This window comes from Festucalex cinctus, chromosome 16 (assembly GCF_051991245.1).
Source record: "Festucalex cinctus isolate MCC-2025b chromosome 16, RoL_Fcin_1.0, whole genome shotgun sequence".
In the NCBI taxonomy this organism is placed as follows: Eukaryota; Metazoa; Chordata; class Actinopteri; order Syngnathiformes; family Syngnathidae; genus Festucalex; species Festucalex cinctus.
Genome location: NC_135426.1, coordinates 23,483,654 through 23,506,948, shown reverse-complemented (window position 1 = coordinate 23,506,948; position 23,295 = coordinate 23,483,654). Strand labels below are relative to the sequence as shown.

General features: G+C 40.1%; 2 protein-coding genes across 27 annotated transcripts in view; both read left to right on the top strand.

Annotated features, from left to right (window-relative positions):
• Positions 1–1,418: 1,418 nt before the first annotated feature.
• Positions 1,419–5,026, top strand: LOC144003916 (uncharacterized). Of its 9 annotated transcripts, XM_077500640.1 has the most exons (12): positions 1,420–1,850; positions 1,961–2,037; positions 2,159–2,337; positions 2,417–2,477; positions 2,559–2,966; positions 3,046–3,090; positions 3,232–3,296; positions 3,381–3,516; positions 3,646–3,684; positions 3,843–3,996; positions 4,093–4,203; positions 4,606–5,026. In XM_077500640.1, the coding sequence occupies exons 5-12, from the start codon at positions 2,964–2,966 to the stop codon at positions 4,743–4,745; spliced, it is 693 nt and encodes a 230-aa protein (XP_077356766.1). In that variant the 5' UTR covers positions 1,420–1,850; positions 1,961–2,037; positions 2,159–2,337; positions 2,417–2,477; positions 2,559–2,963; the 3' UTR covers positions 4,746–5,026. The 9 variants fall into 9 exon arrangements, with proteins under 9 accessions (XP_077356764.1, XP_077356763.1, XP_077356765.1 ...); XM_077500638.1 differs by having other exon boundaries at positions 1,419–2,337; positions 2,559–2,645; positions 2,916–2,966; XM_077500637.1 differs by having other exon boundaries at positions 1,419–2,337; positions 2,559–2,845; positions 2,916–2,966.
• An 877-nt stretch (positions 5,027–5,903) lies between these two features.
• ptprda (protein tyrosine phosphatase receptor type Da) overlaps positions 5,904–23,295 on the top strand; it is a 298,862-nt gene continuing 281,470 nt past the window's right edge. For 5 of the 18 annotated variants that reach the window (XM_077500605.1, XM_077500604.1, XM_077500616.1 and 2 more), the window contains exons 1-5: positions 5,906–6,037; positions 6,301–6,377; positions 7,707–7,864; positions 7,995–8,126; positions 8,235–8,274. The gene's annotated coding sequence lies outside the window, so the exon portion shown is untranslated. Of the gene's footprint in view, positions 6,038–6,300; positions 6,378–7,706; positions 7,865–7,994; positions 8,127–8,234; positions 8,275–23,295 lie in introns of all 18 variants that reach the window. The other 13 variants (XM_077500618.1, XM_077500617.1, XM_077500612.1 and 10 more) reach the window with 6 other exon arrangements.

The following is a 23,295-nucleotide window of genomic DNA, read 5'->3' as shown; positions in this document are numbered from 1 at the left end:
AAACTAAACTTCAAAAAACAATTTTGTTAACGAAATAAAACAAAAACGAAGATGCTTTTTAAAAAAAAAAAAAAAAAAAAGAAAACTAACCGAAACTACATTTTATGTTTACAAAACTAACTAAAATAAAATTATAATTATAGCAAAAATGTCCTTCGTTTTAGTCTTTGGTAATTAATCTAATGCATGAGTCTTTGGGGATGATTTTAAATGTGACTTTTAAGTAGATTTATTTTAATATAAACCGGAATAATGATGTCGCCCCCATGGTGTTTTTTTTTTTTTTTTTTTAATGTTGCGCAAGAGTGATACACATTTAAAAAAAAAAAAAAAAAAAAAAAAACTAAAACTAATACTGAAATACATTTATTTAAATTTATAAAAGAACTAAAACTAATTTAAAAAAAACTAACAGAACCTCCCTGAAAAATAATTAAAACTAACTAAATTAAAAAAACAAAAAACAAAACTCAAAACAGAATAGAAACTAAAATGAAAAATTCCAAAACTATAATAACCCTACTGCCATATTACAAATAAATTGGTTTATATACTGTAGCATTTTTCTAAATATACAAAAGCACAAAAATATTTTTTTTTACAATTTTTAGGACTAAACACAATTTCTCTTCATTACATGATGTGGCCCTTGCGTCCTTCGGATTTTCTGTATGTGGCCCTCAAATGAAAAAGTTTGGACATCCCTGATATAGGCAAACATACGGTTACTGTACAAAGGGTTACAAATATTCACAAAATCTCAACACTTTTGATTGAACACATGACAATTCTAAATTTTTTGTACATATTTTAGCATAGTTCATGGAAGTTGACACACATCAGGGCTCCAGACTGCCGCTAATTGGTAGCATTTTATCCCTAAAATTTCAACCAGTGCAATTAAAATTTTCTACTAGGCTACTTGCGCCAGCGCAACCATTCAATTTGTGGATTTTTTTAAATTTATTTATTTTTTAATAATTATTCTTTTTTTTTATTATTTAATTTAATTTTAATTTAATTGAATACTTTTGGACTCATTGAGCCATTTTCAGAAGTATATATATATATATATATATATATATATATATATATATATATATATATATATATATATATATATATATATATTTTTTTTTTTTTTTTTTGTCCAGAATAAATGTGACAACTTCATTATTTTTTATGTAGCCCACAATGAACACCTTTCAAAACATATTTCCCCCACTTGCTGCTTGCTGTCGACTGAAGATGACATCACATAGGTAAACGCCCAACCACGGCTCACCTGTTTTCTCGGTTTGGCCAGCAAACTGAGCCATGATTGGTCGTCACCTGTTTCCTGAGCACGGGGTTGTTGTCATCTTCAGTCGACAATAAGTGGCCAAAATTTGTTTTTGAAAGGTATTACTTGTTCATGAAAAATAACGAAGTTATCATAATAATTATGGCCAAATATGATCTTCTTGCTGTTTTTATTGATAACGATTGATAATGGCTCAATGTGTCGCTCCCTGTCAAGCAACGGCAAAACAGGCAATGATGATTTTTGAGAGATTGCTTTCATAATTGTGCTAAAAATGTGTGATTGCGGACAAACAACGTCACAATACAACATTAAGAGGCTCGAGCTATAATATATGACAGCGAGGAAGGAAAATATGAAGATTTATCCCTACCTGGACTTTTTACATGTGATTCCTGATTCACGGCTCCATGCCGGTGTCGGTACCATATGTGTTCGGCCTGCCATATCTATTCGGGGTCCTTCGCCTACAGATGACGTTACGCTACAGGATTGGCTGAGACGTTTTACGCTACAGGATTGGCTGAGATGTCGACGATTGTGATTGGTGAGGCAACTTTACAGTCGTTGGAGGGAAAACACAATTCTGAGGAGGTGAAACATGGATGATTTTTATGAAGAAATTCATTATTATTTATCTAACGGGACTTATCATAGCCGCACTTCTGCATCAAAGTGTTCGGCGACCCGAAAGGCAACGATTCGTACCGCGTCAAAATCCTACACAATTCAAAGTAAGTAACGTTTTGACTTTTCTTTTTTTTATTTACAACAAATGGAAGCCGTTTAGTTCTTCAGCTGCACCTATTTATTTAACTACGCGTACCCTCAGTAATTGTTTTTCTTCGACTTTAGATGAGAAGTTATATTACAGATTCAAGGGCAAGCTCCGATTGATCGTGTATCAGTCACAAGTCAGAGATATTTTAACCATCTGCCACGACAATCTGGGCACTGGGGGTCATCCAGGAAGACGCCGTACAGTGGAAAAAGTATTAGCATCCTTCAAGCCTCGTTCAAAGGCTGTTTTAAAGGTTAGCCTCGTTCAATGGCTATATAAGGTATACTCTTGTTAAAGCCCTGAAGCCTTGCTATTTCTGATGATTTTTACAGTAACCTAGCTCATCACATTAATCCAGGCCAGTGGACAATTAAGTTTGGCAGAGATATTCAGGTACATCTAAGTACATTGGATTGTATTTTAAGACATTGATTTTACAATAAGACTGCTATATTTGTCACGTCCGCTTCCCAGTTCTGAGGTCTCCGGTTCGAGTCCACGCTTGGACCTTCCTGGGTGGAGTTTGCATGTTCTCCCCGTGCCTGCGTGGGTCTTCTCCGGGTACTCCGGTCTCCTCCCACATTCCAAAGACATGCATGGCAGGTTAATTGGGCGCTCCGAATTGTCCCTAGGTGTGCGTGTGAGTGTGGATGGTTGTTTGTCTCTGTGTGCCCTGCGATTGGTTGGCAACCAGTCCAGGGTGTCCCCCGCCTACTGCCCAGAGCCAGCTGAGATAGGCGCCAGCAGCCCCCGCGACCCTTGTGAGGAATAAGCGGTCAAGAAAATGGATGGATGGATGCTATATTTGTTCTTTAATATCTTCATAAACAGGGCTTTCCTAACCAAACAAGTGGCGACAGTTGTGGCATTTTCATCTTGATGGTAAACATTTTTCTGTCTGTTTAAATATGTTGTTGGTAATATATTCTTAAATGCTTGAACATATCTTTGCTTTTTGCAGTATGCACTCAGCATGAGCACAGGTGTGCCATTTTTGTTCACTGAGGTGGGTATTTATTTTAATGACATAGAAGGAAGTTCAGAAATTGATCATAAATTAAATTTCCTATACAGCAATGTTTATAGTTGGCCAATCATAAACCAGAAAGTGTGTTGTTATTAGCATATTTAAGATAATGTCTTTTAGGGGGATATGGCACACATCCGCAAATGGTGGTGCATCAGCCTGATGGAACGGTTCCAGATTGATGGGTAATATAATCTTTCTAATTTAATTTACTAAAGTACTTTCCAATTGGTTAACTTTTTTTTATGTCACTAATACATCACTTACAGCCATGGACAAAGATTGGCATACTGGACCAATGAGTCCAGAGCCTTGCTCCAAGGGTCACTGGAACCAATTTTCAGGATCCCAAAGGCCAGAAAGCGAGGCCATGTGGAAAGCTTGGCAGTAACACCAAGTGTACCGGTACTTATAGCTGAGTCATGTGGAAAAATCTGATTATTTGAAACAAGTATTTTATCATCCTACCTACAAGCTTGCTTGCTTGTACCTGCTTAATCACTGGCTCACTAATTGTTTTTTTTTTCCTCAAAGGTTGAATTTGAAAAGGCCAACAGGTGCTTCATATTGCAGGTAATCTGAATTTAATATTTTATGCTCAACAAAGCGTCTGGTAAATGTTTTATTGTAATAGACATTTTACTTTAATTTTCCAGGTTTATGTGTTTGACAGATTTTTCCCACTCACTCTTAAAATTTTGGTTTTATTGTGCCTGACCTATATTTTACAGTTGCCAGTATGTATCCTGTCAGACATACTTAAAGAAGTGGTCCTCATTGAAGGAGATGGAGCAATCCTGAAACTCGCCGTCGTGTGCACTGCATTCAGGAACACAGTCTCCACTGTCAGCTTCAGGAGACAGGCACATTTCCAGTGGCTTGACAGTAAGGCCTTAAATTAAAGCTACACAACACAGAGTTTCATGTTTTTACCAGCTCTAATGAAATGTTCATTTTTGCTTCACAATTTATTTTCCACAGGTGTTGCTCCATGGAACAAGTATTCTGCTTCCCATGTTAATGAATTTTATACAATGTACAAGATTCAGAACTGCTGGGAATGTGGAACCCCTTATAAAAACAGCAGTCCTGGTATATAGCTTTCAGTGGATATTCTTAATTATGTTATAGAGCATGGTCTTCTCCGTGTACTCCGGTCTCCTCCCACATTCCAAAAGACGTGCATGGCAGGTTAATTGGGTGCTGTGAATTGTCCTTAGGTGTGTGTGGGGGGTGGTTGTTTGTCTCTGTGTGCCCTGAGATTGGCTGGCAACCAGTACAAGGTGTACCCCGCCTACTGCCCAAAGGCAGCTGAGATAGGCTCCAGCACCCCCGAGACCCTTGTGAGGAATAAGCAGTCAAAAAAATGGATGGATGTTTTTGAGCATTGATGTTCAGTGTCATAAGTAGTCATAGAACATGCCATGCCGTCATTTGCCATTGGTCAGTATGATTGTTTATATAATCTGTATGGTATTTCAATCTTATTCACAGGATATGTTGGGACAGGGAAAAGAGGAGTACTACAAGCCTTTTACTCGGAAAACCCTCATCCGGGGTACTGCAGTCTCGTCTGCAGCCAAATGCAATTGGTAAACAAAAGTTTAACACTCTCAAAAACAAACACTGGATGACCTGATTAAAAGATTTACTATTACTCAAAGTGACACAGCAAAGAACATCTTTGTCGTATTTGAGTCAACTCTTTTTTCAAATGCACATCAAGTATGTTACTAGAATTGTGTTTTTGTTTTTTCTGTCACCTCCGTAAATCAATAAGCGCCATCCCATTTGATCCGCTAGTGACACACAGGTCATAATTCATGTGTTTTGTTACATCTCACCGTGGCTATTCTAATGTATTGATCTCTGGTCTTCCCTTGTCTAGGATTAAAGGTTTGCTGTGAAACCCTTTCAGACTTGTTTGTTGTTGTTTTGTGGATAAAGGAAGAAAATTCTGAACATATAAAGAAAAGTTGTGCATTCATTCATTCATTCATTCACGTGTCATTCATTGATTTGTTAATGAATTTGACATCTTTAAAGAAAAAGTAAAATGTGCTACTGTAGTTGATTAAGTTAACTTGTGAGTTTCTCAAGTATTAGATTATAGTAAATGTTTTGACTTTACGGTAGTAGGCCATTACCTTTGATTAATATTTATATCAATAGTCCATGAGACACACATGCATACACATGCAGGTTACAAATAAATTCGTAGTTACCTAATAACCTGAGGCTGAGTACAGAACATATTGGTGAGGAAATGTCACATCTCAGGCAATAATTGCATCATTTCATTATCATCATCATCGTAATTATTTTCTGCAATACGCACGACCCTCCGCACTTCATAGTGCAGTGTCACCTCTGAGGAGACATTGGCAAGAAAATATTAAAGATGTCATTTAAATAACAAAATGTATGGGCTGAGATTGCAAAACCGTAAATAAACCTAAGTATAAAAGCAGGATACTTTAAGATTGAATAACTAATGAAATAGATTGAAAAAATACATTAGATAAGATAAATATAAAAGAATGGAGGTCAAATAGCACATAAATGCAGGAAGGAAAACTAATATTTACTCAAATCAATTTACTGCGATGGGACGAAATATTGTCAGTTGACGTGCTAATGTGTTCGTATAATCATTACGACTGTTATTTGTGATGTATTGTGATACGTGAACAGGAAAATTAGGACACCAAACCAACGTGAACACATTTGACACTGCTCGCTTGCTGTACTGACGTCATCAGCAAGCGCCGACCAGACGCGAAGGCCCCCGAATGGATCTGGCAGGCCGAACACATATGGTACCGACACCGGTTCTTCCTTCCAATTTGCTGCTAGCAAGACACCTGTTGCAAAAACAATTAGCACGGTGTTGGAACACCTCCGTTTGTTTGTTTGTTCGCTGCCGGTAAGTGACATAAACCCCGTTTTGTTGTCCATGTGTTTAATTTTTATTAATGCTGACACTGTTTTGAGGGCGCTTTTTGCCTCTTACTCACTCGACTGGTAGCAAAAAAAAAAAAAATGCAAATGAAGAGTAAAGACAAGACATATTTAACAGACCGACACAAAGCCGCCAGCACAAACTGTATTACACTTTTTTGTTATATGTGTAGTATATTATTATGCTCCGACGTTTGTAATAGTGTTAAATTGCACCTTTTTGTTTAGTTTTATTCAATGATTAAGCTGCAGGTGGCAGTAGTGGCTCGGAAGTAGCTTCGCCAACGGCCGCCATACCGTCAACGGTAAGTTGGAGGCAAAACAAGTGAGATTTCCGCGATTGTGATGTAATATGTTTAAATTTACTTTCATAAGGTGAAACATTAAGAACAGTAAATGATTATATTAACCTCCATGCATTATTATTATTATAATACTGTGGCGCTGACAAGGAAGTGACGTAGCGTGACCACATTCATTTTGTAAGCCGAAGGCTCTCTTCCCATAACTGTCAAAATTGCAGGCAAAGTCACTCGTTTCCATGTTACATACACTTATGGTGTCACGGAAAAATCAAATCCCCACAAAACAGCAGCCTAAAAACACAATCACAAAGCAACACGACTGAACCACTAACTAACCAAAACAATTCACTCAGAACATGCAGTTTAAACGCCCTTTCGTTCCCACAGTGTCGCAAAGCATGCTGGGAGCAACCCCCAGGCTCCCCAGCGACGCTACAATACATTTATTTTCTAACATCCTTTAAATTCTACGACGGCGTATTAGGGACACATACAAATATATATATATATATATATATATATATATATATATATATATATATATATATATATTTATTATTATTATTATTATTATTATTATTATTATTATTATTATTAGTTTTTTTTTTTTTTTTTTTTTTTTTTTTTTTTGAGGGGGCGGGGGCAATATGACGAGGAAAAAAAAGTGGCAAATTTGCCACTTTATAAACTGGCGGCTACGATATTGTTCACCTCTGCTAAAGCAATTCATATTTCCTTGTTGGAAAACTAGACCGAAAATTACATTTTAAGGAGCGCTTCCTCCGTAGACATTTTTGCAAACTGTGACTTGTGTAGCGTGGCGAGAAAAAAAAAAAAAAAAAAGTGGCAAATTTGCTACTTTATAAACTGGCAAATTTGCCACTTTTTTTTTCTCTCTTCATATTGACCCCGCCCTCGAAAAAAAATTACGTGCCCCTAATACGCCGTCATACTTTTCTCTTATTTTTATTTATTTTATTTTTTTTAACATTTGGTCTCAGGACAAGCAAATGCACTCAGAAACTGCATGTTTTAGTGTTTTTGTATGTGGATTATTTAATTTTTTAATGGGTGGGACGTAAAATACCCTCCAATTCTGGAATGGCTCATTATTAACAAATGTCTTTTCTTCAATGTCCATCAACCGCTAAGTAGCACACAAACTAATAAACACATTTTAATATTCAGTAGGCACGTGCACACGAATAGTCTTTTTGAGCTTGCCGCTCGCGTTTGCCCTCGTGCGGCGGGAGTGGGGAAAAAAGCTCACTTTCTCTCCTCTCTTACACAGACGTTCTTTCTCTCTCTCTCTCTCTCTCTCCCTCCAAGCCCATGAGCTGTGCGAGTGCCCGCCTGCGCGTGTGTGTGCGCTCGCTGGTGTAAATCCGACAGCGCGCAGCGGCTGCGTTTCCTCGGGAAAAGCGTGTTTTGCTCCCCTGCCCGTCTTCTTCGTGGCGCTCTCATCCAGGCAGTGCTAAAGAGAGCAGGTACCATGTGTCCGATACACCTAGACATATTTATAGATTTTTTTTTTTTTTTTTTTTTTACTTTTCCCCCCCCTGCTCATCCCCAGATGTTGGACTTTTGATGATGGCTAATGGATTTCTTCTTTTACAGTTTCCCAAAAAAAAAAAAAAAGAAGAAGAGGACAAACATTTTTTTGGAATAAGAAACGCATTGCTGTTTTTCTGACTTGGATGAAAGGGACTCCTCTGGAATTTCCTCAGGGAATTAAACCTTCAAGCGCTGGTAAGTAAGACCTTTTGGATGAGCTGATTGCGAGAGAATTCCAACCTTGACTCCATCTCCCTAACCGCTCTCTCTCTCTCTCTCTCTCTCTTTTTTTTTTAAACACAGTTACCGGGTGATTTACCGTTCAACCACCCCGGCGTGTATAGTAAGTGAACACTTTTCTCTGCATCTTTGTCATGTGCGGTGAAGTTGGGATGCGCGATGTTCCGCCATGCACATCCCCTCATCATTTATACATCGCTTACGACACACGCTATGCTGCTTCCATCAACCGCTGATGAATTAAAAAAAAAAAAAAAAAAGCAGGATGCAGCAACTGCAGCATCTTAATGGGGCATGCTAAAAAAAAAAAAAAAAAAAAAAGTTTGAAAGCATTTTTTTGGTATGCAGAGGCAGTGAGTTGTTATTTGAAGCTTCAAAAAGGGGTGGGCGTTAAAAGTGGAGATCATAACGGAAAAGTTGGGCAAAAGTTGATGAGGAAAGTGGCAAAAATGTGTTGTGATAAGGTGCCGAATGAGCGCCGCCGACTTCCGTGCCGCCTGCTGCAAGGAAGTAAACAAAACCGTTGGGTGTGAAAATTACAGAGGACAACAAAACTCTTCTTTTTTTTTTTTTTTTTTTTTTTTTTTTCCTGCCTTTTTCAAATGTGGGCGCTACTTGCTGTCGACCCAAAAAATGACATCACAGGTGCTCAAGGCTCAGGTAGCAACCAATCACGGCTCACCTGTTGTCAGGGCTTGGTCACGTGACGTTCGTGAATTTGGGCCATGATTGGTCGTTACCCGAGCCTTGAGCAAGACGTGATGTCATTTTCAGTCGACAGCAAAGTGGTATTCATTGTACATGAAAATAAGTAAATTAGCAAATGAATTATAGACAAAATATTAAGTTCTTTCTTGCTAAAAATGGTTATTTTCTGTCATGCCCCCCCCTAGTAAGAAGAAAACATCTCGTGCCCCCCACCCCCATGCGACCATATGTAGTATCGTTCATTTGTCTATAAAATTGTTATAAGCACACCTGTGCATAACACTGTATCCGTATTAACGTAAAAGAGAATAAAAAACGAAAGAAATATGTAGCAACTTACAACAAAGAATAGTTTTATTAACTAACAGAAAAGAGTCAAAGTGCATCTGAAATTCAAAAATAAAATTAAATCCTTCATTAAACTATAAACATTTTTTTTGACTCACCATGACAAACCATATGATATGGAAAAATAAAATTACATAAAATCAATAATCACAATATTAAAAAAAAAAACAAAAAAAAACTTTAACCTGCAAAACAAAAAAATATAAAATCATTTATGCAGATTTTATTTATTTTTTGGCTGTGCGCAAAGCGCGCATGCTCAGTGCAAACAAAACCCCTACACCACCGAGTGAATGCTTCCCGTGCGCACTCTGCCAATAAAGAGAGCGCCACTGCCCCCTAATGTAGTGGAGGTGCAATTGCACTTTATTCCAGGACAGTAAAAAAAAAAAAAAAAAAAAAAATCAAAATAAAAACGCATGTTCCCCGAGGTCAAACGCACCACCCCCCCCCCCCCACTATTTGAGAAGCACTGCTTTAAGCGGATGTTTATTTTCACTTTCTAGGGTCTTTAAGCACTGTATAGTACTTGACTCTCGAAGAGTATCATGAAATCCCACAAATTTCCCCAAAAGTATCCGTTCCATAGTCAAATCATGACTGACTTACTTGATCATACGCTGACAAACTTTTTTGCCTTCTTTACCCCGTGCGCCGTCTTTTAGTTGAACATAAATCTCGAGCCCCTTTCGTTTGAACAACGTACCCGTGAGGACCACCTTGATGGTGGTCCACGGCTTCGAGATCCAAGCATCCCAGCTCCGTTGGGATGCTTTTATAATGAGGCTGCACAGTCAGATAATTAGATGAAACCTGCAAGTTGGAACGGCTGCTGTTGTTTTTTTTTCAGGAAGCCGTCGATCTGTCCTAAAATATCGTGTCTGTGCCTGCCAAAGTGAACAAAGACAAAAAAAAAAACCACACTGCCGCTCATCTCATGGTGTGTCATATATTTATTTTTTTTGCCAACATGTGCGGCTGCCAAATATAACGCCTTCCTTCAGTTTTTTGAAGGAAAAAAAAAAAAAGCATTGTGCCCTGTAGAGTCTGCCTAGCAACATTTTTTTTTTGTTTTGTTGTAAAAGGCTTTGCAAAGCATGCTTGACTTGGAAATTCTTTGAAGAGAATACATGCAGAGCAGTGCTAATGAAATGAATGCGAATTAATACATCTGTTGGTGCATTTTTTTTTAATGGTCCAGTCTAGTAGGGTATGGTTAGTTTGCCATCTGAACAGCCTGATGGGCGTGTCTCACGTTATGGTTTATATTTAATACAGTCGTGATTGTGAATTTAATGGGATTGAATACATTTGGCTCTGCATATTCTTCTTGTTGTTGTGAATACCAGGCGGGTTATGTCCTCGTTTGCCATCAGAACGTCATGGGCGTGTCCCTCGATATGGTTTTATTTAATGCTTCTGAATTCAATGTTATTAACTCATTCACTCCCAGCCATTTTCACTGAAGCAACCCCCTTAGCTCCCGGCTGTTTTACTGGATTTTGACTGATTTTTGCAAGGCCCACAGAATATGGTGTTCTATATTGCTATAAAAACATGGAACCTGTCAAAAGAAAGATTTAATAAAAAAAAAAAAAGTATATTTCCATCTGTATCCATTTTGCAGCAATTGGCATTAGAATATAGCTAGGTTTCATCATTATTCACACATCTGTTTAAAATAGTGGGGAAAAGAGCCTTTTGCAACATGATCTCTTATACTCTGCTGCCACCTTCTGGTCGTTTTTGTAATGACTACCATTGCTTCAAGCATTCTCTTCAGTTCAGCATCAAAGCCTTCTTTATGCTGTAGCATTAAAAAGAAAAAGAAAAAAAAAAAGCATAAAAACGTGTAAATACGTCTTTGGTAGCATGGTAATATTTAAAATAGAACGTATTTATACGTTTTTGGGAGCGAATGAGTTAAATACAGTTGTCGCTGCATGTTTTTGTATTTAATTGATTTAAATGTCCTGTTCTTTTTCCTGTCCTATTTTATGAGGGTTAACTCATAGTTTGCCACCAAAATGTGTGGAGTGGTGCAATGACTGAATGTATGTCATTTTGACCTGCTGGCAATACCCCTCCATGAATTCTGCCCGGCAACAAGTTCAAATTCAAGTAATTGTGTGTAGATTACTTAAAAAGTATGTTTAAGGCCCGCTAATTTTCCCCCTCAAAACGCCGACGATGCAATATTTAACGTCCGGGTGCTCCCTTGTTTAGTCCTCCTGACGCTTTTAGTGTGACAAATGTACACGAGAAAACCTTTTTTTTTTTTTTTCTTCCTTGCGAATCTCTGAAAATGCTGCGCCCGACGAAAGCGGCTCACCTGCCCTGTTTACTTGCGTTGGCTCTTGCTCGTAAATCAGACGCTTGTTAAGTTGCGCCACGACAATGTTTGCCTTCCGCAGGAGACGCCGACGCTATTAAGCTTGATCTATGTGATCCGGCCGCCGACTTCTCCCCAATTAAAGGATCCTTTCTTGCATTCCGGCCAGTGAGTGCGATGCATATGCCGCTTCTCTCGCGCTATATAACTTCTGCTGCTGCTGTGACGGGTATGAAGGCAGTAAGACGTAAGGCCTCTCTCTGCACAGCTCGAAGCCTGAAACCGAACAAGAGAAATCAATTAGACCCTACTCGGTTAGCATCTAAGGCAGGGATGTACAAACTACGGCCCGGGGGGCCATTTGCGGCCCGCCGTCCATTTTTCAGTGGCCCACGGCATATGGTAAAAATAGCATTTGACTCAGTATAATAAATAAAATAAAAACAAAAATGTTTTCTACATTGTCAAAGAAAGAAGGGAGGGTGTCTAAAAACACAGGTGCCATTAAAGGTTATTTTAGTTCACTAAAACTAACGAAATAACAAACTAAAATTCAAAAAACAATTTCGTTAACGAAATAAAAAAACCCGAAAATTACTTTGTATGTTTACAAAACTAAATAAAACTATAATTATAGCAAAAAATGTCCTTCGTTTTAGTCTTTGGTGTGATTTTTTTAGTAGATATATTTTGATATCAACCGGAATAATGACGTTTGAAAGTGTCGCACAGAAGTGACGTCATCTAGCAGAAGCCAATAGAAAAGCACCTTCAAATGACATCGCTCCCACTGTGTTTTTTTTTAAATATTGCGCACAAGTAATGCACATTATTCATTTTTTTTATATCAGCCATTTTTAGTCAATTAACTCATTTGCTCCCAAAGACGTATTTACACGTTTTTTTCCCCTGTTTTTTTTTTTTTTTTTAATACTAGAGCAGGGTTTGAGGCTTTGATGCAGCCTCTGACCTGAAGAGGTCGCTTAAAAACAATGGTAGTTATTACAAAATTCGGCCATCAGGTGGCAGCAGAGTATAAGAGATCAACCAGGCCCACGTTGCAACGAGCAACTTGTGAATCATGATGAAACTTAGCTCTCTTCTAATGCTAATTGCTGCAAAACGGAAACAGATAAGACATATACTTTTTTTTTTTTCCTGATGAAAGAAGAGACTCTAAACTTTCTTTTGGTAGGGTCCATGTTTTTACAGCAGTAGAACACAATATTCTGTGGGCCTTGCAAAAATCAGTCCAAATCCAGTAAAACAGGGAACAGGGTTGCTTCAGTGAAAAAGGCTGGGAGTGAATGAGTGAAAGGGCTCACGTTTTGCCAAACTGACTATAAAAAAAAAAATTCTTTCAAATATATGCTTGGTATATATTCACTGGATTATCAATTATCAGTTTGTCCCATGAATTAACCACGATAGCTTCACTGTCACGCTGGTTGTCAAGATTTTTACCAGCATGTATGATCCGCAGTGTTGCTAAAAAAAATTGTGATGGATAACAAATTGAGGGATTAATGATGATAATGAAGTTTTTTTTCTCATCAGAATATGACAGAAAACAGAAAAGCTGATTGTGGAGTGACAGTAATGGGAGATGGGATTTCTATTTTTTTAAGGCTTAGAGCATTGCAATCCCCCTACCCCCCCCCCACCCCCCTAATCCTGTGTGTACAGTGAGCTGAAATTGAGCACACATGTAAACACCCCCATCTTCCTTCTCAGCCAGCCCTGCCGGTGCTTCGGCGCTCGGCATCATGGGAGAATAACAATGAGGGATTGTGGGAGAGCGGGGGGGGGATCAGCCTCCCTTGCGACGCTTAGGCCATCCTGGGCTCGTCTTTATCTAACACCCTGGCTTCCAGAGCTCAGTTCTGCTAGTTTGCAGCTGACAGACCAACGGTACTGAGGAGGAGCGTCTTGGTTCTCCAAACAACCCCCCCCCCCCCGCCCTTCCTTCTGCTCTTGTTACATGACATGCCTTGTCATCTCATTTTGCACCACTTGTCGAATTCGCAGCATGGCCCTCTTCCGCTTGATCCAACAAGGGCCAGGCTGGGATCTGTCAAAACCTTTGAGCGCGCCGCGCACGGTCCCTCTCGAAATTGCTTCGTTCCGTCTTTTTCATTTTATTTTGACTAGTAAATCCACTTTTTGAGGTCTCAGATTCTCGCCAAATGTCACAGTATCCCAGCAAAATGATGTCTTGTCAGTAGGGATGTTCGATACCACTTTTTTTTTTTTTTTTTTTAGACCGATACCGATACTCAGACCCTCAGTACTCACCGATACCGATACCAACTGCCGATACCAGTAGTATATTTTGACAAATAAAAAAAAATCACTAAAAGATATTTTTAAACAAATATATTTCCTTTAATTTTTACAAAAAAAGTTTAAGTTTTTAGTTTAAGATTGACAATTTTCAAGTATTTCCAAACCGATGAAGTTTTGGTGAAAAACTGCTGCAAGCTAGCGCCACTTACAGGCAAGGAGGACTCACTTAACGTCTTCCTCTTCTGCCATCGCTCGCTTGTACTCGTCTGCGTCACAAGTACTCGAGTACTTGGAAAAAAAGGCTGGTATCGGCCCGATACCGATACCTGGTATCGGTACTCGCCCATCCCTACTTGTAAGTGGACAACAATCGGGCATTTGAATGGCCTTGTCGGCCATTTCTAAGCGTTCTTCCAAATTTGAACTACTCACACAAAAAAAGCACAGACTCAGCATCAACTAATATTGACATGCAATGTATAAAAATAAATAAATAAATAAATAAAAATAAAATGCAGGTGTTCTGCGAGTGTTGTAGGTATGCACACGTTCAAGGTGGTGCACATTTGTTATTCTGGATGAAAATATTGTAAAATCGTCCCTAAAGAGTTGTGCCCTTCAATTGTCAGGCTTATGCATGCAGTTAAATCTTAGCGTAGCGTCGCAACAGCCCTGGATAAAGGCCTCTAAAGAGTCTGGAAAGATCAGGCTCCCCCAAAGGAATACCGTTAAAAGGCGGAATGTGGGAATACCCAAGATGTTGGCAACAGAATACCTAAATGAACGTGACAGGGGAAAGAAGATAAATGCGCAGTAGCATTCCTGTACGAATAACTTGGATCGATGCTCAAAATTTAATTTGACGCAAATAGCCTTTAGCTAAAGTGCAACTCGCGTCTTTTAGTTTCCCCCTGAGCCACGCCATTCGGGTTGGCCGGAGATGGACAGACGACCGAGCTTTATGGAAAAAAGGTAGCAGTCGGAACGCCTCCGGGGAAAGGGAACACCTTCCTTTCGCTCCTAATGTTCCCCCCCCCCCCTTTGATTGGCTAATACGGTTAGTGCCATGTGTCCCTTATTGGATCATATCAAAGGTCAGAGGAGTCCCGCAGACGAATCAATCTCGCCGTCTGAGGAAGCGTGGAATTGAGGGTGAGACAATCCATCTAGTCGGAATGGAATGGAAGTGGGCGGGGAGATGGGTAGGGGGTGTGTTGGGGGGGGGGGGGGTGATGGCAGTCGTCGGCGAGGAAGGTGAGATTGAGCTGTTGTCTTGGGGAATGTGATATCCTCTGAGAGTTAGTGTCATTTTGTTGCAAGTGCGGGAACCATCCGGCTTATTAACATGGCACCAGGCAGACGTTATCCATTAATGTGGTGAATTGGAAAAAAAATAAATAAATACTCAAACTTTGGCATTCAGGGTATGTTTCTAATTGTAAATACATACACCCCAATTGGTTGGAACTTGTGATTGTAGCTGAGGTCCTTTCGTTGACTCTCTATTTTCTCTAGACTTTCCACCTTACCAATTTTGCGACGTATAACGTTTGGTGTCAAACCAGTAATATAACTCAATTCCTGTATTAAATAAAAGACAACAATATGTTTGTTTACTCCATTAAGTCACGTCATTTCAACTATTCGCAAGCTTCCTTTTTTCCGCACTATCAGGCGCACCTAAAAGCCTTCATTTTTTTCAAAAGTTGACCATGCGCCTTATAATCCAGTGCGCCTTATATATGGATCAACATTGAGCCGCAATAGGTCTCGCTGTCAAGACGCTATCGGTCACCCTGCACGATCGGTGACGAGCATGCGGAGAAGAGCCCGCCATCTTGGATCGCTCGCTAATACTAATACTTTACCTCAGAGAAAATAACAAAACAGCTGTTTATTCATTTTGGAGTTGTCAGAAAGCTGGTTTGTAATCTATTAATAAAGTTTGACTGACCTATCTGACTGTTTTGTTGACATTCCCTTGAGCCCAGCACCATCTAATGGATGCGTAACGTAACCCCAGCCTCTACTGTAGCGCCTTGTATATGGAAAAAGTTTGAAAATATGTCATTCATTGAAGGTGCGCCTTACAGTGCGGAAAATACGGTACTTCAATTTGCAGGATATACTTGTGATATTTTGTGTTTTCGAACCTAAAATGCCTTGTCTCAGTACAGTTTGAGAAATGCTTTTAGACAGGAAGTGGAAAGTTTAGACCTTCTGTCATCCATGTGTGGCCTTGGCATAGCGACAATTTTGCCTCAACAAGGTACCACCAAAATTCAGCGATAGGAAAACAAACCTCAGCGACGGCAGCATTAAGGGCCACTAATGCACGGCCAACGTTTTATTGGTGGCTAAATCATGCGGCAATCCGTTTTAATATGGTCCCTCTGAGTGCGCAATTAGTTCAATTAGCGTTGACCTCTCAGGTTGCCCCACATTAAATAAAAGGCCACCGGTATATTTACTCCATTAAGATTATAAGTCACTGTTTTAACAACTCACCGGTGGCCTAGCCCTGCAGACACGGTTGCAAAGGTTCAAGCGTGAGCTAATGTTTGCTTCGGCAATGAGATCCGGCGGCACCATTACTCCGGGACGGGCAAGAAAAAGCGCATGCGAGAGAGAAAGCGCCTCTTTCCTTGCGGACAATGAGCTCACACTTCATTCGAAAACGATCAAATGGTGTTTCGACTTGAACATCCAGCTCGTCCGCTCCAGGCAGCCGTGCTAATTGCAAACAGTCAGTGAAACATATCTGACTTGGATAGAGTGAGAGGTGAAAAAAAAAAAAAAAAGAAAAGCCTGCAGTGGGAGTCAAAGTCGCCTTAGGCCTGAGCCAAAGTGTTTTAAATGGATTACACCAGCGTGTCATTGCGATTACACGCCCCTCGCAGGGACCACCACGACATGAATTGACGTTTATGGCATTACTGTGCATCTTTCCATTCATTTTTTTTCACACTCTATCTGCACTAAGTGAAAGAAAACCAGTTAAATAAACAAAGTACATAATCTCCGGCAAAGATGGCAGTAATAATTGATTGTGCGAAATTAGTTGTGGATTGATCTTGTCTTAAAGTGATATTGGCGCACACTGCTCTGCTACGAGCAAGCCACAGTTTTTTTTTTCCCCGTCTCTACTGATTTTGCTCTAGTTATTTTTATGTATGTACTCACAGGGCCATATTCTTACATGCACACAAGAATTAAAAGGCGCTCGTGGCTGTGCAGATTGTCCTATCCACTTCAGTCTGTCAATTAACTCATTCACTCGCCGCCATTTTCACAGAAGCAGTCCCGTTCGCTCCCGGCTGTTTTACTGGATTTTGACTGATTTTGCAAGGCCCACAGAATATTGTGTTCTATTGCTATACCTATCAACCTATCAAAAGAAAGATTAAAGTCCCTTCTTTCATCAGAAAAAAAAGTGTTTCTATCTGTTTCCGTTTTGCAGCAATTAGCATTAGAAGAGAGCTAAGTTTCATCAGTTTTCACAAATCTATTCAAAATTTAAAAAGTAATTGAGCTTTTTTTCCACATGGCCCTGGTTGATCTCCTTTGCTCTGCTGCCACCTGCTGGCCGTTTGTGTAATAACTACCATTTCTGCAACCGTTCTTTGCAGTTGAGAGGCTGCATCAAAGCCTTCTGTATGCTCTAGCATAAAAACAAAAAGCAAAAAAACGTACAAATACGTCTTTGGGACACTTAGAACATAAAAACGTATTTACACGTTATTGGGAGCATTGCCGCATCGATTTTTTTGAACACCCCGAATTGCAACTGATATTATGCAGTTTTAGGAAACATAACAAACTATATGAAGATATACGGCTAGGCATGATGGAGAACAAGTGCAGCAATGGAAACTCCGCCCACCAATGAGCCACGGCCATGAGAACACGGCCCAAAGCGCAAATGTACGCCAATGTCGCATTCAAGGCCGTCCGTGAGCTTCTCCTCCTCGAGAGCCAGCCGGGTCTTAAAGGCTTTTTTCCGGGCTTCGATATCAGCGGACACGTCCCTAATCACTGCACTTGTGCTGATGAGAATATGATCTTAACACGATGACCATTGTGAGCGCAGCGCAAATTAGCCTTAGTGGTTGGGAGGTGGGTAACGTATTTACGCTCTTCTTATCCCACCCCGGCCTCGGGCTGCTATTAATCTTGCAGACCGAAAGAAATGAATTCATGCACAGAGGGATTTGTAGAGCGACGGATATGGATTACATTGTCTAACGTTTTGAATTGGACTCCGAATTTAATTCCATCGGAGTGAGATTAAATTCATCTGATGAGCGTATCTCCATTGCTCATGTCACAACTGCGCACATATATACCCATAGGAACCCAATCATTTTGTGCAAATTCAGATAAAATGTGTGTATGCGTCACAATGGAACTCCAACTTCAATAGATGACAAAAATAGCTTGTATTGTTTGGACTTTTATGCCTATGGGGTGGAAAGACGGTCGGAATTATACAATTTCCTGCGAAGATGCCGACAGCAATGATAAAGGATCTGCAGGAATTTCTGGTTGTGTCCAGCATTGAACAGCAATCTCCTTTATTCTTAATGTCCTGGCTGTAAGAAATATATGGTCCAATGTTGTCGGTTTTACTTCATCCTTCGTGAACCACGTTTTGGCCTGCTAACTAACAAATAGACAAACAATATAACAGTTGCAGGAATTTCTGGCAAGTTCTGTCTGTGTAGCTGCATGTGACAACAGTTGACCACAGTCGTGTCTATGGGGTAGGTTGGGAAGGCAACGCATATCGTAGCGCGCTATAAAAGCGTCGACCGTACAAGATAACTCATCGTTATTTTCAAATTTAGTTTTCCATTTTTACTCGCCGATACAGAGCGAGTTCAGTCTAGTTTCTTTTCCTCTGCCTGGCAGAATGCTTCTACTTTGACGTGATAGTGTTCAGAGTTCAGACACCACAGTCATGGAAACCAGACTCTTCACAAAAAGCTGAAAAAAACTTGTGACCTCTAAAACTGGTTCAATGGTTCGTAAACATACTTTGTACTTGAACGCTACTCGAACAACTTGATGTTCTTTTAACCTCATTCCTGAAGAAATGGTTGGACAAAGATATTTTTTAATGGTATTTGGACACTGGATATTTACTTTTTTTTTATTCATATTTTTGGGGATTTTTGTATGTATTTTGTATGTACAGTACCGTATTTTTCGGTTTATACGTCGCTCCGGATTATAAATCGAACCAGCCAAAAAATGCATAATTAAGAAGGAAAAAACATATATAAGTCGCACTGGAGTATAAGTCGCATTTTTGGGGGAAATTTATTTGGTAAAATCCAACACCAAAAACATACATGTCATCTTGAAAGGCAATTTAAAATAAAAATAAAAGAGAGAACAACAGGCTGAATAAGTGTACGGTATACTAACGTTACATGACTGACATGCCTGCTAATGTCAATAACGACGTAACATATTAAGAGTGAGTCGGAGGCGGAGTGTTGAAGCACGGAGCCAAAGGCTGGTGTTTTTATTGACATCAGCTTCTGAGGTCTTAACAGCAACTCCCCACTCAGCTAGAAGCTAACAGGCTAACTCCCCTTTTCCACAAAACAAAACCTTCCCACCCGGAACTCTGCCTTCGTCCCAACGTTCCGTGGGTGAATTATGTTCCCATCACTACAAGTTATTCATATAACTCTTAGCATAAAGAACATGCTAACACGTTCACCAAACTATCAGTTTCACTCCAAATCACTAAATCCAATGAAATCTTCATCCTCGGTGTCACTTTTAAACAACTCCCCCAACTCGGGAGGTAGACGATGCAATGTTTAACTTATTAACACAGGCATAGAGCGCCCTCTTGCGGTTTAGTGTGAAAATAACATGAAATGAAATAATGTGTTAATTTCACACATAAGTCGCACCCAAACTATGAAAAAAAAACGCGACTTGTCATCCGAAAAATACAGTATTTAAAAAATTACATTTATTTATTTATTTTTGCCCAGATCACACAATGCTCTTTTGTCAAGTAGCCTGTTTTATTTCCCCACTTTTTTTTTTTTTTTTTTTTTTTTTTTTTTAAATTAATGAAAAATGTGTTTCCTCTTTTTAAATTTCTCTGGAATTTCTGGTACATCCCAGCAACATTTGACCACAATCTCCCATATTCTTCAGTTCTATGCGGTAGAAATAATGTAATACCGACGTATTGATAATTCTCCAATAACAACAAAGTAGCCCGCCAACTACCACATGCACCAAGTGAACGGAAATGCCACACTCTCCGCTGACGACTTCGTTTTCTCCCAGAGCGGTCCAACTTTGTCAATTTCCAAGCCAATGAAGAAAATACATGGGGCTCGACAAGCTGCGTTCTCCGCCGCGTCAGAGAAAAAAAACGTGCAAATCTCACGCTGCATTTTCACGCTGCGTCGCTCTTCTTTCTCCCCGAAGTGGCTCGTTTGGCTCGAGCGCACGACATACGGCAAGCGCGGCGCCGTAAGTGGCGGGCGGGACGTAACATCCGGCATTTGGCGTGGAGCTAGCTGCTTATCCCAGTGGGCGAATGAATTTTTCATAAACTGGCCCCCAGAGCTTCATAAACGGCGAGTGAAAACGAGTGAGGCGACGGGACGGGAGCGCGGGTGTTTTGCGCCGCCGAGGATACGCAGACAGACACCTGGCGAACGGCGAGCGGCTGCCGCCCTGACTCATTCACGGATGACCTCGATATCCATTTAGCCCTACTTTATGATTACCATAAAACGTGACCTGTGTTTAAAAAAAAAAAAACGGCAGCATGGGCCTGTTCTTCCATTAGAGCCCGTTTTCACTGGAAGGGGCCAAGCGTGTCCCTCGGGCGGGGCCGAAACGCTCCCCCTGTCCTCCTGCAGTCTCTCCGCAATCAAGGACTGCGCTTAAGTGGATGACTACGCTGATGCTGATGTTGCCCAAATGGTTATTCATGGCAGCGTTGGAGAGATAATACAAGTTGAGTGTTTCCTCACACGGAGAGCATCCTTGAGAGATAAAAAGCTTTTTGTAACGCTTGCGCCGTTGCCGATATGGGGCGAAAGATGCGTGACACCGATTCAATTGGTTCTGTTTGTCGCTCGTTCTGTCGTCAGTCTCGGTCGCTCTTCGAGCGCGATAGAGTTGGGATGTAACGATATCCAAACGTCACGATACGATAATATCACGATGTGAAGGTCACGATACGATATATCGATATATTTTTAGACACAACTGAAGAGTTATTCTTTTAACTTAAAATTCTAAATTGAACACACCCCTGTTGGTTTTTATGAATAGAATAGGGAAAAGCAAAGTCATATTCTCAGTTATCAAGGTTACTTGGACCCAAAACATATTTTTAACTTATTCCCTCCCAGCCATTTTCACTGAAGCAATCCGCTTCGCTCCCATCTGCTTTTACTGGATTTTGACTGATTTTGACTGTTCGATTGCTATAAAAAACAAAAAACAAAACATGGAACCTACCAAAAGAAAGATTAGTGTCTTCTTTCATCAGGAAAAAAAAAAGTGTATTTTTTATCTGTTTCTGTTTTGCAGCAATTAGCATTAGATGAGAGCTAAGTTTCATCATTATTCACAAATCTGCTGAGAATTGTGAGGAAAGGGCTTGTTTTCATCATGGCCCTGGTTGATCTCTTATACTCCGCTGCCACCTGCTGGCCATTTTTGTAATAATACCATTGCTTCACCCGTTCCCTGCAGTTGAGAGACTGCATGCAAGCCTTCTGTATGCTCTAGCATAAAAAAAAAAACATTAAATACATCTTTGGGGCACGTAATGCATTTAAAATAGAACGTATTTATACGTTTTTTTTGGGAGCTAATGAGTTAATTTATGACATTTAATCACTTGGGAACACTGGTCCATTGCAATTTAATTAAGGATATGTTTTCAAATGTGCAAAACTTAGTTGGTGTTTTATGGGAGATTTATGTCTTATCCTGGGAGACTTTTGAATCTCCACTTGTGCCCATCTTACTTGTTTTGGAGAAAGCAACGTTTTCAGCATGGTGCTAATAGTGAGTCCACCGGAATAAATTGCCCACGATTGGCGACCCAACTGGTTTAAGCAGCCATCTTGATTAAGATGCCTGCGCAGAACTGCCTTCAAGTGAGGAGATTAGAATGTAAAAACTACTCCCACAGGAAGTCGGTCGGGAAAGGTGGGTTGAAGAGGGGGTTGTCATAATATATGCAGGGGAGGGGCTGGGGGGGGGGGGGGGGGGGTTTGCATTATGACAAGCGATCAATGTTGCTTCTTTATTCCCAACGACGCTCTGATACGAATACACTCATTCGTGTTTTAATGCCACCCCGATATAAATTGAAAGGGTTTTTATTTGTAGCCATGCTTCTCACTCACTCGATATAGTGGGAGGAAAAAAAAAAAGAGCTATGTGGGATTTGTGGGGGGGGGGGGCTATTTCATCAATTACCACCTTGACATCCGGCTGTGTCATTGGTGAGAATTGTACTCGTAGGAGATGCTTTTCCACGGGCCGACAATAATTGCACTGCTGCGCTACAACAAATGACAGTGAGCACCTAAACCCAACCCAAAAAAAAAAAAAAAAAAAAAAACTTGCTTGGCTCCCATGACAAATGGTCTGACGCCACACTTTCCGAGTGGGACCAACATTCTGCTGCCGGTTGGGTTACACGGAGCATTTTTCCAGATCGATATCAGTCTGACGACGGCCATGTCTTTGTTCACGCCTCAAGCGCCTGCCTGCCGCGTTCTCGCACCTCCGAGTCCCTCGCCCCCTTAATTGGGGGAAATGCCAAGACACACACACACACGTTCACATGGATTCTATTATTACCAATAATGATTGACATGTTGACTGACCTATGCTCATAGATAGATAGTTATCCGCTATACTTTATTCATCCCACATAGTGAATTTTGAAAGAGTAGGACCAAATAAACTCAGTTTTAGAGTAATAATTACACTTGGAAAAGTGTAAAATAAAGAAGTGAGAGAAAAAAAAGTCATTAAAGGGTTTAGGAACACTCATGACTTCAGCTAGGGAGAGAGACGATCTACTCCGTGATCCACGCAGCTCCTGCTGTATGTTCATATATCTCTCATGTCAGCTGGAAGCTTCATAACTCCAACACCAAAAATTTATTCCGTTTTTGGTGTCCTCTTGGATATATGCAATGAGTAGGAGTGGCATAGCTCAAGTGGCAGCGTGACAGTCTCCCAAGCTGAAGGTCGTGAGTTCGTTCCTCAACCCTTGAGTGACTTTTATTTTTTCTTTATTTTGCTTTCTTCTAAGTGTACATATTACTCTAAAACTGAGCCTATTTGGTGCCGCGAGTCAAATGTACTCAACAGAATTTACTGTGTACGCATTGGCAATATATGTTGCCACGTTTTCAGAGTTGTAATATCCACGAC

Bases quoted from the DNA above. Each gene is read 5' to 3' on its own strand.
- LOC144003916 (XM_077500639.1), top strand. The intron at 3,091-3,231 runs GTGGGTATTTAT...AATGTCTTTTAG, and splicing joins TGCCATTTTTGTTCACTGAG to GGGGATATGGCACACATCCG. The intron at 3,517-3,645 runs GTACTTATAGCT...TTTTCCTCAAAG, and splicing joins CAGTAACACCAAGTGTACCG to GTTGAATTTGAAAAGGCCAA.